The 16,155-nt window shown below is 40.5% G+C and overlaps 1 protein-coding gene across 6 annotated transcripts in view; it reads right to left on the reverse strand.

Moving 5' to 3' along the window:
- The window catches only part of LOC127581979 (astrotactin-2-like), a 1,282,697-nt gene that overhangs the window by 942,161 nt on the left and 324,381 nt on the right, over nucleotides 1-16,155 (reverse strand). For all 6 annotated transcript variants that reach the window (XM_052036829.1, XM_052036827.1, XM_052036825.1 and 3 more), the window contains exon 3: nucleotides 6,013-6,388. In XM_052036829.1, the coding sequence (XP_051892789.1) occupies nucleotides 6,013-6,388 (376 nt within the window). The remainder of the gene's footprint in view (nucleotides 1-6,012; nucleotides 6,389-16,155) is intronic.

The following is a 16,155-nucleotide window of genomic DNA, read 5'->3' on the forward strand; positions in this document are numbered from 1 at the left end:
AAAAAGACACCGGCCGTCTACTCTATCTATGCTTCTCAAAAGCTTATAAATTTCTATCAGGTCTCCCCTCAGTCTCTGCCACTCCAGAGAGAACAACCCAAGTTTATCTAACCTCTCTTCATAGCAAGAGTCCTCTAATTGAGGCAGCATCCCGGTAAACCTCTTCTGCACCCTCTCCAAAGCCTCCACATCCTTCCTGTAATGGGGGCAAACAGAATTGAATGCAGTACTCCAGATGCCGCCTAACTAGAGACTAAATTGAATTCAGTCTATGATTACCTAAACCAGATTAAAAAAAAACTTTTTGTGAAACATTATAATGTTGCTCAGAAATATTTCAAAATGCTTCACATACAAACCGTTCATTTAAAAGTGCAACAATTAGATGCATACGGAAATGAGTAATTGTTTTCTGCACTACAGGAAGTAAGCAAAGAGACAAACGGTCTATATTAGGTAGCATTGATTCACTAAAATACAATAGCCGAGAATTTTACTGCATGGTGCAGTGCTTTATACACTGCCCAGTATTAAGTTATCCTTGCATAGTGTGCTTCTAAAAATTGAAGTGCTATCTTGTACAATTAAAGTCACTTTCACAATTTTTCTTAAAATTACACATCTGCTATTCCGTGTTGAATTCAGCTGCAGAGGTAGAGGTTAACCAAAGGTTTAAGACTTGCTTCTTCATTGCTTCAAGTGGTCCTCTGGCTGGGCGAATACCAGGGAGTCGGGCAGTAAAGAATCTGTAATGACAAATTTGATCTTCACCTCCTGAGAGACCACCCTCATCTTGAAATTGGTATCCACCCCTCCCGCTGTCCTCTCTGGGCAAAGCCCTTTGGATTTACCTTGTTCCCCATTTACCTTCTCTCTACCTCCACCTGTCAATCATCCCTGCTGACTTCCTGCAATCTCCTCCTTGATATCTCTAATCCGCTTACAGAACTTGTCCTCGGCCACACCAATATTCTCCCCAGGTACCACAAACATCTCTCTCACCCACACTGATCTGCTCTCTGATTACAACTGCAGCGGACTTCTCTCCTCCAATCATTCCCTCCTGCCACCATCAATCTTCTCCCCAATACTCATCCCCAAGATCTTCTCCTTCTGCCTGGGTGGGAGATTGCAAATGAAAGACCTGTATGGGCAGGTGACGACAACATACAATGAATAATTTTTTTGACCAATATACAGTTTAGATGAGGAAGCTCAACTTAGTTGCTCTGAAATGACTCAGGTTCTCTCATTGCAAAATCCAGTTAATTCCTAAACAAATCTGGAGTTCTTGAATCTACCCAGATCTTGAATTTACCATTTTGTGTGAAGAACTTCCTGACATTATTTCTATAGTTGCTCTTTAATGGTTTAAATTCCTCCCCCATAAGCTGCTCTCACAATTGAAAGGAAATAGTTCGATTTACCTTATTTATGCATCAGCAGCCACATATCAATGCTGCAATGTCACTCCTCAGGCATCTTTCTTTCAACCTGAAAAGCTTGGCTTCTGCAAACTTTAACAAAGTTCACATGCTTAATGATGCTCCGTACCCTCAGAATGCTTAATGAGGTAGGAACACTGGCTTGGGCTCTGGCACCTGGAAAATGAGCTTCAGACATTTTTGATCTGCTCAGTTAGTGCTGTATCTGGCGCTAACATGATATCTGCTTTAAGAAATTGGTATCACGTTTTTTTTCCCTTCAGGGTTATTCACATCCAATCTGTGAGTTTCACAGGTTTGTAGGTTAATTGGCCACTGTAAATTGTACCTAATGTGTAGAAGTGTGGTATAATCTGCATTGAGTCAACGAGAATGTGGGATACATTATTTCTCCAAAGAAATTGAATTACATTGTATTAGCTTCAAAATGGTTGTAAAACTTTTAATTCATGTTTTATGTATAAAGAACAGCCATGAATAGGTTTAATTCTGAGGCATATTTGAATTCCATTTTACCCTTTGAACAGTCGCGGAATATCTGGCATTCATCTGAATCACAGGAAGAGATTGTCTGGATTTAAAACTTGAGGATAAGACCTCTGGCTCCCCTTCACTCCAGATTATATGTTCAAATTTGCCTGTATGATACACGGTTTAGCATCTAGCAGAAAAGCTATTTTTCTATACATGTGTAATTAATCCTGTTGACAACAAGACTTGTGGAACTACCCGACTGCAGCTGCACTTCCACAACTCAAGAAAAGAATAGATGCCAAGTGTGCACTGCATGGATTCACAATGAGGAATTAAGTATCCTTTACTTAATCCTATCAAGACTGCTGATCAGTCTTCGAAGTTTACAATTTTCTAAATAACGAGCTGTTTACAGAGTATCAGAACAGCAGGCCTATTTCCCTTTAAGATGTTTGTTATTGGCAATAACAAGGTTTGTGGAGATAACACAAGAGAATAAAACATCTAAGTGGGAAATAGCCTTGAATGTTTTAACAATCTGGATGATAAGCCTTTTTTTTATATTGAAAATATGAATCAATGAGGAACCAAGACTTGCTTATGAAATAGCAGACTTGGACTAAGCAAGACGAATCTGCCCACATGGTACGAAACGCAAGAGATTTGAGGGAGAATACAAATATCCAGTTTGTCCAAGATGGGAACGTCCTTTTAAAACTTTTAATACTTTTGGTAGTACTGAGTGCTCTGCGGTATTCACTATTGGGAGGGGATGCAAGGATGAAATTGGAAAGAATTATAAAATCATGCCTTGAGAATTGGAAAATACAACTTATTTTTATCATTGAGATAAGACACGGAACTGACCATCAGATCAATAAATGTCTTAGTTCTGTGAATGGTGATGCATAGTATTGACAGTTGATTAATCTATTTGGTCTTTTATTTTGATAATGAACAAGACTCAAAAAATCTTGCCTCCTCAATGGCCCACGTTCAATATCTTAGAGTAATTAAAGGACTGGAATACTTTTCTGTGATGTCCCACAGACCCTGCACTGTCCTGATGAAGAATCACAAACCCCCAGCAGATCTCATGCAAACCACTGTAACTTTTGTTTTCTGCTCTGTCTACATTTGAGTTTGAAAGTATCAGGCAATAAAATCTTTCTTCTTACTCATAAAACCTATCAATTACCTTAGGTAAACTGCCAGACTGAAATACCTCATGAAGGATTGGAAGTACTAAAAAATAACCACCATCAACTTGGCAGCTACTTCAAAAATATTTGGGAGTGAGATAAACCACAGAAAATCTTTACTTCAAAGTCAGGCAGATCAGTTCCAGCAAACATTTCTTTCACTTTACTATTCTCCTGAACAAAGTTGAACAGATTCAGTCCAGCATAACTTCACTGATTCTATGTGTACATATATTACACGTGTAGAAATGTATGATACAATTTCATTTTGGAAAACTCACAATGCATTTCACTTCGCTATGGACAGTTCATTTATCAAAAAAAAAATCCCAACTGGGTTGAGAATGCACAAAACCAAACCAAACTCAATTACAAATTCAGGCTGCATCAGGTTGCAAGAAGGTTTTTGTAATTGGCCTTAACACCATGAGGTCAGAGCAGGGCAACATTACCAGTGATCCTGCTGCTGCTATTTGGTATACGTACTACCCACAGTCACATAACCCACTGAAACTCAGTGCTGAAGCCCACTTCAGCTGTATGGCAATTTTTAATATCTTAAATTGACCATCAAAAGTAGCTTGCAATAAATATTAGTTAATTTTAACATAATCTTCTACCATGATATCATGGACAACAAACAAAACTGACATTCTTACAAATTGTTTTGAAGGTCTAAACTAGGCCTAGAAATGAACAATCCTTGAATATTGAAGACTGCAAACTGCACACTTTCTGCTCACTGCTGAATTGGTTCATATTTTTCTTTGGAGAGCTTTTTACAATAAAATATGCGTGCTTGTCCCAGCTGGAGTTTATGCTGCACAGGGTCTCACTGACGTTTCTGCATCATCAGCAGCAAAAACGAGGTACTCAAAGAAAGCCCAAATACATTTAATGTTTCAGTGTGCTTTATATTTTGAAGGAGCAGCGAGGGTCTTCCTGATGTAACAAAAGAACAGTAAGCCTTGCCTGGCCTACCCTGCTCCTGTTCGCCTTTTCCCTTTCTGTGCCTCAGTGCAGTTGCACAATTGGGGTGTAAATGGAATGGAGCGGAGTGGGGCAATATTTGCCCCCTTGCATCATTTTCTTCATCCGACTTTGGTAGAAAACCACATTTTGAGAGGCACACAGAAGAAAAGGGCTCAGACCCAGTGACCATGTGGTGAAATAAGCATGGAAGACCACAAAGCCCATGACAAGTCCCTGACTGATGGTTTCCGTGCCACCTATTCTACCTCACGTATCCATAGAGAACCAATAACACCTCAAGCACAAGCTCAATTGTTGAAATTTAGCTCAAAGCAGTGTCTGAATTTACCTCTTCCAAATCATTCATCCTTTTTGTTTCAAGATCAAAGAGCAAAAGGATCCCTGGATTTTCCTCACTACTGTCCTGTCCACAAGGCTACTCAGTCTAATGAAAGTTACAATGAATGAGGCTGCAGACTTCGGATCTGTGGAGCTTTTGTTGCACTTCAGAATGATCATTCCATAATCCATGAAATCTTATTTAATAGTTGAGGCAATAACAGTCAACCCAATAGTTGACAGTACACTGAGCCAATGAAAGCTGACTGGGCACAAGATGTGGTCAGATGATAGTGGACAGACAGACTGAAAATAGCCTATTGTGCAGAACCCCATTGATCAGATGATAGAGAGACAGTGCTCAATCACACATACATACTCACAAAGCACAACCAAGTTTAAATTTCATCAATATTTTATCCATTCCAAAATTCTTATTTTAAATGAGGAACCATTGGTATTTGATACAGTTCAGAGATTTTTGTTCTTCTTCAGCAGGGAGCTCTAGAGCCAAGTTAAATTAGTTAACTTGAAAAAGATATAGGAGAAGAAATTCATCTCTGGTTATCAGTGTTAAGTGTATGCAAGAACATGAGCCAGTGATTATTCCTGTCTCCTACGCAATCCACAATGTTACCGAACCTGCAGAGTACAACCAGTCATAGATAACCTTAAATGGAAATGACCAGACAAATTTCTCCCTGGTGATGGTTCTCTCTCCATTAACAATTGGTCACTCAATCAAACTTACTTGCTTGGTGTTTTACAATTAGTTCACCCAATGAATGGACCACGGCATGAGTTACATGGCCTTTTATGCAGCTCAGTGACTGTGAATATACCAACATGAACCTAAAGAATGGTTTTAACAATAAAATAGAAGCTGAGGCAAAAGCAAGATGGAAAATCGACCATAATCTTCTCGATTTAAGGTCAGTGGTCAAACACAAGCAACGACTTGCAAATAGGATACTCCAAAAGGTTGCAAAAAATCCTCACAAATAGCACTTCCAATTCTATATTCATAATAAATTTTGTGGAATTTTCTACCATCATAAAAACTACAGCAGTACAAAAACAAAGAGTCCATCTCGAGGTTTGCACTGTGTTGATGGTCCTGCACTTAATTTGGCTTATTCTTCTGAACATCCTTTATATTTGCTGCCTTAATTGATGTGAATTAACACATTTTGCAAGAGCTTTTAAAAAGCAGTGGAGCTGCAAAATGCACGTACCTGTGACTTGATCATGCTGTTCCCTCCTATCTAAGCTTTTATGCTTTAAAACTGCTGGCCACAGACAGACTGAAAATAGCCTGTTTGTGCAAAACCCCATTTATCAGTGACATTGTGATTAGTGGATGCTGCAAGCTCTGTGCTTGCTTTTAAGATTTGTCAAATAAAGCTTCATCATACAAGGACACGAAGTAGGTTTTATATAGCTCATTTGCTGCCTGTCTACTTTTTAAAGCATAAAGCACAAGCACCTTATATTATGTTGGAATTTAAATAAATCCGTCAAATGTTCATAAGGACCAGTAAAATAACAAGGAAGATAATAAGAAAACAAAACAACCCAACCTGCAAAACTCGGCTTCTTCTCTTCTCCTCTGCCCAGACTCTCCAGCGTCCGAGTAACCTGGCTTCCAAAATCGTCTTCTCTGTTACATGCTTCGGGGCGAAGTTGATTCTCCTCTTCCTCACAATCGTAGTCATCCAAGATGGGCGTCTCCCGGATAGGCATCCCCACCACCGAGTTGTGGGCCTGTATCCTCGAGTTCCGAAAGCTGTCCCTGGCCTGCGGCCCCAGCAGCACGGAGGGGATGTAGTGGATCTCGTGAGTGGCTTCCGTGCTGGCACTCTTCTGAGGCACCCGCCGCCTCTTGCACCATCTCCGCCGGGCGTACAACGCCATTGTGAAGATGAGGATGAGAAGCAACAGAGCAATCAGACCTCCCTGTGGGGAAGACAAGCAGAGGACGATTATATTTTCAGCATTTCACATTTCCCCCTCTCCTCCCCACTATTTTCCCTTGGGGCTCATTCGCACAATGGAAATGTGTGCGACATTGTGAAACAGTTGCAAATCAGAGGCCCTCTGTAGCCAATGGGAATAAGATTTGGGAGAGACTCAAAACTAATTACTAATTCACCAGTATGTTTTATAAGACTGCACAATATTCAGATTGATCCCATTTTCCCTGATGTTGGAGATCAGATGCTGGTTGCACATCTTAAACACTCCTGAACGAACTGACTGTGGGAAGGCAAATCAGCCTTCCTGTTATTCTAATAACAGCTACTGTTATTCTAATACCCAATGGCACTTTAGTGAGTGATGTTACTCTTTCACATTAGCCAACCTGTTAACTTAGTTGGCCAAAGGATCAAAGCAAATACCAATGTGGCTGGCATTTGGCCAGAGAAGCAAGGAATCTTCTTAATTGTTTAGCCTCTCTTTGGCTAAAAACAAAATGGCCTCAATTTTGCTGGCATGAGCCACAATCCGTGCCTATGATCACCCCGATGCCCAAACTTATCCGATCCAAATATGAAGCTTGACGACCTGAAACATTGGGGCATCCAGTGACAAGGCCCCAATTGGCAGTTGGTTATCAAATGATACAAAGCAGAAACTTCCCTTATAGCTTTGACAGCCAAAGGCCAGTCCCCAGCTTCTCCATCTCAGAATATATAATAGATGATGATCATGTCTATGTTCAGAAACATTTAAAAACAATTTAAAATTTAATAACTTCTAAAAATTGACACAAAGTGAATAAGGCATTTCAAACAGTTTTAATAATTAACATATTAAACAAATTATAAATAACTAAGAACAATGAACCAAACTTCCTTGGAGTGGAGGAGGCTGAGGAAGAACCTGAGAGAGATATGCAAAATTACGAGGCACACAGATGTGGGAGATGGCAGCAAACTTTTCCTCATAGCAGAGGTATCAAAAACCAGAGGTCACAGATGTAAGAGGTTTAAAGGAAATCTGAGGAAGAATTTTTTCACTCAGAGGATGTTTGGACTACGGAATGCGCTGCCTGAGTGGGTGCTGGAGGCAGGTAAAAACACGATATTTAAGATTTTAGACAAGCCTCTGAATCCCGATGCGTAGAAAGCTACAGACCAACTGCTGGTGACTGGGACTGGTTCGATGGGTTTCTGATAGCATGAACGTGGTGGGCCGAAGGACGTTTCTGTACTTTGTGACTCTGTGATTTTACGATTCCAAAACTAGAAACTTATCTTCTTACTGGCCTTCCCCACAATCCTCATCCTGCAGTATCTCAAAGGAGGATTCATGAGTTGATACAACAGCAGAAATATCGGGGAATTTCAGCAAGGTGGAGTTTTGCTACTTTCCCATTAGCAGAGCTCAGTAAAATAAAGAGCACTAACTAAGAGCGAGTGAATTTGTGTCTTCTCTCTGTCTACATGTGTGCAGAACTTCCAACCTTTCTTGTGCTTTGAGCAATATCCAGGCCAACGCGTCTCCAGTGTCATTTCCTTATGTGTGGCAAAATAAAAACCTCTTCCTTATTTTGCCTTGCACATTTCCCATGAAGAAAGTTCCTCAAAAGAATACTATGATCTTGGGGAGAGGTAATTAACAGTGATTTGTGCTATTAGCCTTTCGTTAAAAGTACTGAGTAACATTTATATGCAGATGTTGACACTTACACATTTAAATGGCATTGAAAGTTAAGGGGCAGCTCATTTCGCACCAGTGACCAAGAATGAATTTCTTCTAAGTACATGAAAATTTTAAAAAATTCCAGACACTGGTAGAGCACTGACAAAGGGTTTTCGACCTGAAATGTTAGCTCTGCTTCCCTTTCCTCAGCCTGACCTGCTGAGTGTTTCCAGCATTTTCGGTTGTTGTTGTGAACTTAATTTTAATATTGCTGGAACGTTGGAAATATAAATGTGCTTAATTAAATCAAGATTATATCAATTTATTGCAATTTGCAAATTATATCCTTGCGTGTTTCTCTCTCACTTCCCAAAAGAATTCCTTAGATTTTCTTTTTCTCAATTCATCGTCAGCAACATCTGAAAATATGACACTGGTTTCTACTTGTACAACGACAGTCAACTTTAGCTCATCACCTCGTTTATTGACTCTTCAGTGTCTCCAAATAGTCAAGCTGATTGTTCCACATCCAGAATTAGACAGACAGAATATTTGAAACTAAATATTGGAAAGATCGAAGTCATCATCTCTGCTCTCTGTCACCAACTCCATCCCGAGCTACCAATGCCATCCTTTGCCCTGGCAACTGCCTAACATTAAACCCAAATGTTCAGCGCCTTTGTGTCACATTTGACCGCAGAGTTGAGAGTCACTCCGTTTACCTATTTCTATCTCCACTGAGCTTGCCTCAGATCAAACCATCAGCTATCCCTTTGTCTCCTATATGACCATTATTCCACCGCATTCTGGGTCACCTTCCTCTCTGTAATCTTGAGGATATCTAAAACTTTGCAGGCTACATCCTAACTTGCGTCAAGCTCTATTCATTTTCCTGACTTAGACCAGATATTGGTAAGCAACACATTGATTTGAGAATCTTCAATCTCATTTAAATTCCTTCCTGGTCTTAACCCTCTCAGTCACTGCAATCTCCTTCATCCCTACAACCCTCTGAGATGTCTTCACTCACCCAAACTGGCATCATGAACATCCCCACATTCAATTGGTCAACAATGGCTAGCCACACCTTCTGTTACTCAGGCCCCAAGTTCAGAATTCCTTCCCTAAACCTCTCTGTTTCTCTTCTATCTTGTTTTAAGATGCTCCTTAAAATCCTCCATTTTGACTCAGCTTTTAGCCTCTTGCTTTAATCTTCTTATGCAGCTTAAGGTCTTTTGCTTTGACAACGCTCCTGTCAAGTTTTACTTGCTCTCTCTGGATAGAAACTGAATTTAGAAGAATCCATCACACACAAACTGCATGCGTCAGTTGAAGTAGACAACTTCAAATGGATAAAAAGCTATAGATTTTCTATATCAATGTTAGAATGTTTTAAAACACTGAAATCTCCATTTGGTTGAGTCACTCACTTCAAACACAACCTAAGAAAAATAAAACCCAGACAGCCGAATGCTTTCAGTTCTTATTAATCTTAACATTTTGTGCAGAGCTTGGAGAAATTCCTTTAAAGGAGGTTCTCTGAGAGACAAGTAATGGTGCACTTAAAAAATCTAAACCATGTGTGAAAGAATGGAATGATTATCCGCATTAGTTTTTCTTTCTCGTGCTTTTCTTCCATTCACTCTCCACCTGAATAAATGGCAGATGGACTTTAATTCTGATAAGTACAAGGTGATTCACTTTGGGAGGATTAATAGAGGGGACAACCACAACAAATGGCAAGAACCCAGAGAGTATGACAGACAGAGATACTTCGGCATACAAGATCCATGAAGGTCGTAGCACAAGTAGATTAGGTGGTGAAGATGGTATGTGGGATATTAGCCTTTGGTATTGGTTTATTATTGTTACTTGTACCGAGGTACAGTGAAAAACTTGTCTTGCATCGCGTTCATACAGGTCAATTCATTACACAGTGCAGTTACATTGAGCTTGTACAGAGTGCATTGAGGTAGTACAGGTAAAAATAATAACAGTACAGAGTAAAGTGTCACAGCTACAGAGTAAGTGCAATGCAATAAGGTGCTAGGTCACAACAAAGTAGATTGTGAGGTCATAGTCCATCTCATTGTATAAGGGAACCGTTCAATAGTCTTATCACAGTGGGGTAGAAGATGTCCTTAAGTCTGGTGGTACGTGCCCTCAGGCTCCTGTATCTTCTACCCGATGGAAGAGGAGAGAAGAGAGAATGACCCGGGTGGGTGGCGCCTTTGATTATGCTGGCTGCTTCACCAGGGCAGTGAGAGGTAAAGACAGAGTTCAAGGAGGGGAGGCTGGTGTCCGTAATGTGCTGGGCTGTGTTCACAACTCTCTGCAGTTTCTTGCGGTCCTGGGCAGAGCAGTTGCCGTACCAAGCCGTGATACATCCAAATAGGATGTTTTTATGAGCCAAGGCATAGAATATAAGAACAGGGAGGTTATGGTAGATCTTCACAAAAGATTGGTTGGAACACTGTGTATAATTCTGGTCGCCATACCATTTCGTGATATTAAGAGAGGCTATTTCAGCCCATCGAGCCGAAGCTGGCTCACAGAGCTGTCCATTCGCCATTAATTTTCACTACCCCCACCCCCCACATTCCCATCAACTTCCCCAGGATTCTATCACTTGTCTACATATTAGGGTCAATTCACAGTGGCCAATTAACCTACCAACCTGAACATCTTTGGGATATGGGAGGAAACGCGGAACACCCAGGGGAACCCACATCATCAGGGAGAGCGGGCGAGCTCCACACAGAGAGCAACAGAGGTCAGGATTGAACCTGGATTGCTGGAGTTACATGGCAGTGGCTCTGCAAGCTGTACCACCGTGGCTCCCACAATAGTTTGGACTGATCACACCGGGACAGTACAGAGGAGATTCACCAGGATGTTTCTTTCAGTTATGAGGAGAGACCAGCTCGGCTGAGTTTGTTTTTCTTGAAGGCTGAGGGGAGACCTTGTAAATATATACAAAATTATGAGGGGCACAGATAGCTAGAAAGTTGGAAGGTTTTCTCCATAGCAGATACACTTAAAACTAGAGGGCATGGAGTTAGGGTAGGCAGTAAGAGATTCAGAAGGGATTTAAGAAAGAATTTCTTTACTCAGAGGGTAGCTGGAATCTGGAATGCCCTGTCAAAGGGGTTGGTGGAGCAGATACTTTCACAACATTTAAGAAGTATCTAGCTGAGCACTTTGAATCACCAACGCATAGACGGCAATAGACCAAGTCCTGGTAAATGGGATTCATAAAGATAGGTCCTTGATGGTCGGCATAGAGACGATGGGCCGAAGGACCTGGTTCCGTGCTGAATGACTTGAGAAATAAAAAGATCAGTGCTGCAAAGTTCAACAGATGAACCTCTCTACCCTTTCACCAAAAAAAAACAAGTTTGCTAATTTTCTTTTTCTGGATATCTGTTACATTTGTGTTTGTAGAACAGACCTCCCTCTCATTGAACAGCAAAAGATTATAAACGCACAATAGAAGATCTGTACAGTCTTCAAAGTCTTTTTACTGAAAGCAAAGACTTGTTTTTCTGTTTATGAAAGGACTGCACACAGTGTATTCATGTTAGTCTGAAGAAAAGAAACAAAGAGACATACTCTCAAATAAATTTCACTATTCAATGAGCTCGCTTCCGCTTTATCTTACAGACCCCATTTCAAACCAGGCAGACTGCAAGATACATAATTGCATCCCTGGACCCAAAGGAATTAAGAGATCACACTTTGCTGTTTTGAGATTCTTCCAGCAACAAACAAATTTCAGGGTGGAAATTGAAAGCATGCATTGTCTTTCTGCTGACCTATTTTAATCAAATAGACCGGCAAAGTGAAGAATCATTCTTAGATCAATAGTTTAAAGGACCAAATCAAAGTAATCTGGCATCACTGAATACAATTCCCACCCCTCCTTTTTCTGTGTCTTCCATCCCTTCATTATGTCACTTAATTGACATTGCTACGAAAAAGGGTTCATGGAATGTTATCAGATGTCTCTTTGGTTCATTGTATGAGGCAGAAACTGAATAATTTTAATATATGTACAACCATTTTCTACAAAGTTAAGGATTTTTTTGTCAGAATATTCATTTAAAATCAGGCACTGTAACAAGGTATTATACTTCAGGAACAACATTTCATGACATAAAATTTTCAAAATATAACACTCTTTGTGCCCTTGGCCAACTATCCCCCATACTATCTCCTGCTGGAGCTGGTTTAGAGTGTCGAGGTGATTCTGTGGACGCAAGGCATCATCTTACAAGTTACTGCTCTGATGTCAACAGAAGTTCCAGCAGTGACCTGCTGGCTAACCTCGAGTGAGTGACAGCAGTGGCTGATCTTTACTATCACCTTACATCTACACGCATGCAACTGCAGCAGGAGTTATTGTGTGATTATCAAGAGCAGTAGGGCCAACTAATCATCCTTTTACAAACACAGAAGCTGCAAGTCAATTGCAGCATCATTTCTTCTTTTACCTACTTCTTTTCCCAAACAACTTGTACAAAAGCATGTCCTGCTTTTTTTTTTGCCCCAGTGTTATTTTCCCATTTTTCTCCAAATAAAAGGAAACCAAAATAACTTGCATAGAAAAGAGTAATGCAAGTTTATGCCCAGTTTACGTCTTGAACTGCTGCTGTATTTTCCACCAATGTTATGTAACACACAAGGGAATGAAGTATGAAAAGGCAAAAGATCAGAACCATTGTCCATATTTTTCTTGGAAAAGTATTCTTTGTTTTGAAATAAAAGTCATTGCCCCAAAACTTTTAACACATGTGACACTTACAAGATTGATTGTGTACCAGAGACTGTTCACCAGCAAGTCAGGTTTTAGTTTCTGAGGCTCAACCTAATGTACAAAAAGTAGTACATTTGGTTCAACTCGTGACATATTTGTCAGGTTTGAAATCACCTCAAGTCTAATTCAAATTTTAAGCTTTCCACAGTGAATCAAGAATTCACCTGTGGTTCAGGACATGAAAAGAACTGATACCTTCTTGCCAGACTAGCTGACTGTTCAATGACAAGTGGATCACATCCAAAAGGCATTTTGTGCTGAACCAGGATTAATTTTAACTACCATCCTCTCTCCCTCAGAGTAATGTGTAAAACAGTTATTTCCAAATCTAGCTCCATGCAAAGGATAAGAAATTAATTTCCCAAATTCTGACCAAAGTAACAATCGGCATTTTCCTGGTCAATCATGAGAATCCTTGGGCTTTCCATGTGAATATAGAAGTCCCAAATTCGTGGTAATAGGTTTGCTGCTGTTTCAGTGAAACAACACTGGGCTGGAGTCCACCCTGAGAATGCAAAGTAATGTCAATTCTCCATTACTTACTGTGGGATATTTGCACAGACATCCCGAGCAAGGTTAGATCTGGTCAGAGAGTGCTTCCACATTCAATTCCACGGAGATAAATAACCGAGGGTCAAAAGTAAGCTTGTTAATTTGGATTTGTTTAGTCATTTCAGTTATGTATATGTTTATACATTTCTTTGTACTTTTAAAACAGATTTTTTTTAAGGTTTCTTAAAATATTTCAATGTTTGAGACATTTAGAAGTAATCAGAGTGTTACAGTTTTGACAGCTGGCTAAGCTAGGAGGTAAAACTCAGCTTCCTGGCAAAAGTCCTTGTCTCTGTATTGTGGATGGGGCTTGTACTATAATGGTGTTGGATCATCAAAAGTCCTTTTTCTCAAAGAGGGTTGCAGCGCAGAAGGACAGCAGCAATTCTCACTACGTAAACAGTGACATTGTTTGGATGCAGTCTGCTCAATGTTCTCTGCAAAATTTGCTTCCCGTGGAACTATCAAGCAGGACCTCATCACTTATCAAATGTTTCCTCAAAAATGGCAGATCAAACTGCCACGGAATAACAAAAATCTTTGTGTTTATTTTCAGTAAATGATAACGGCAGAAGACCATCTCCACTCCACCACCACCCCCCTCTTCCCTCCCCCCCCCATACCTGCTCAAATTGATCGTGGCTGCTTCACCCCACTGTCATGACCTTAAATAGAAGAATCAGTGGGAAAGCAGTACTTCTGGTCACTCAACTTTTATTTTGATATAACGTAAAAATTATATTTGATAAGGCCAAAATATCACATACTTACTGAGTCATGTGGAACATGTAATGCAATTGTTCTGCATTTGTAGATAACAGGCTTAAGAACAGATTCCCTGTGCCATGGATGGACGTAATTTGAAGAAAGTGCAATGACAAAGTGCTAAAGATGATGAATGCTTTGATTATTGTTTTTTTTAAATGGGTCAGCAACTTGGATCAGAACAGAGGAGAAAGTGAGTGTGGATCACTTTATTCATCAATCACCATCACTGCTTAGAACTACATTATTCAATTTGTTAAATAGCTGAGTGTGGAAGTTTATGATTAATACAATCCTGAACTGGTTTCTCCAAATTAAGTCCATTTATAACATTAGTCCAAATTCTGTCATGGATACAGAGAGGTCACTCACAATGGCCAAACCTAAGCCTGTCTTTTTTTTGTGCAATGTGGGACAGATCTTATTTCAGTCCCACTGAGGCCCTTCCCCACCTCCCAACTGTGTTGTTGAATCTTTTTACACTTGCATGCAACACCAAAATTTCATTGCTTTTGCTGCCAATTTCCACCCCTCCCTCACCTTCACATGATCCACCTCTGATTCTTCCCTTCTGGATCTTTCGGTTTCCACCTCGGTTAGCAAAAAATATCAATGTCCACAGAGTCCCACAACCATCTCAAATATATTTCCACAAGCCCTGCTGTAAGGACTCCATTCCATTCTCGCACTTGTTTCACCTCCATCATGTCTGCTGCACGAAGGTGACTCTGAGGTCTCTCCCTTCTTCCGTAATTGTGGACTCCCCCAACCACTGTGACAGAGCCCTCAATCACATTTCATCCATTTTCTACACCGTGGTTCTCATCCCTGCCAGAAAATGAATAGAGTTCCCCTCCACTAGGTTCTGCATTCATTGATCATCCTTCACAACTTCTGCCACCTTCAGTGAGACTCCACAAGCAGATACAACTTCCCTTCCATTCCTCTTTCCACATTCCGAAGGTCTCACTCTTTTTGCGACTCCCTGGTCCACCCTTCCATTAACCACTGCCCTTCGCACCTTCCCACACAAGAGCAGGGAAACAACAACCGTTCCTTTATTTCACAGAGTCATACCACGGAAACAATCCTTTGGCCCACTGAGTCCACACCAACCATCAAGCACCAGTTTATATTTATCCCATTTTATTCTCCCAACATTCCCATCAATTTCCCCCATAGATTCTAAGACTTATAGACACACCCAGGGCAATTTACAGTGGCTAATTAACCTGCCAATACACACATCTTTGGAACGAGGGAGAACATGAAAACCCCACAGAAGCAGCACCCGAGCTCATTATTGAAACTGGATGTCTGGAGTCGCAAGGCAAAAGTTCCATTAGCTGCACCACTGTGCCATTTCTTCCCTTCTCACCATCCAAACAGTCCTTCCAGATGAAGCACAGATTCACATGCATTTCTTCCAATCTAGTGCACTGTATTTGGTGCTCACAACATGGCTTCCTCTACACTAGAGAAAGCAATGCAAATTGGATAACCACTCTGCAGAGCACCGTCATTCAGTTTGCACGAGCAATTGCAAGCTTCCAGTTTCCTGACACTTCAATTCTCCATCCTACTACCACTCCAAATAGAGTCTGTGTTCTCCTGCACTGTTAATAAAAAGGCCTAGCATCAGCTTGAGGGACAACACCTCATCTTCCTTCCAGGCACATTGTACCATGGGACTCAATATGGAATTCAACACCTTTAGGTAATTTACTTTCCTGTTTGCATCAGAAATGGCCAGTTCTATTGTAAGATTATCCATCTGTAATGTTAAATTCAGCTTTAATCTCTCTGCAGACAGCCTGATCTGCGAGACATTTCCAACATTATCTTTCTGGCTTCATTTCTTTACAACAGCTCTGACCTGCATGTCATAACTTTTACATGTCACTTTATTTGTTTTTTTCTAACTGTCCTCAGTAACCTATCCACC

This window comes from Pristis pectinata, chromosome 23, assembly GCF_009764475.1.
Source record: "Pristis pectinata isolate sPriPec2 chromosome 23, sPriPec2.1.pri, whole genome shotgun sequence".
Taxonomy (NCBI): Eukaryota; Metazoa; Chordata; class Chondrichthyes; order Rhinopristiformes; family Pristidae; genus Pristis; species Pristis pectinata.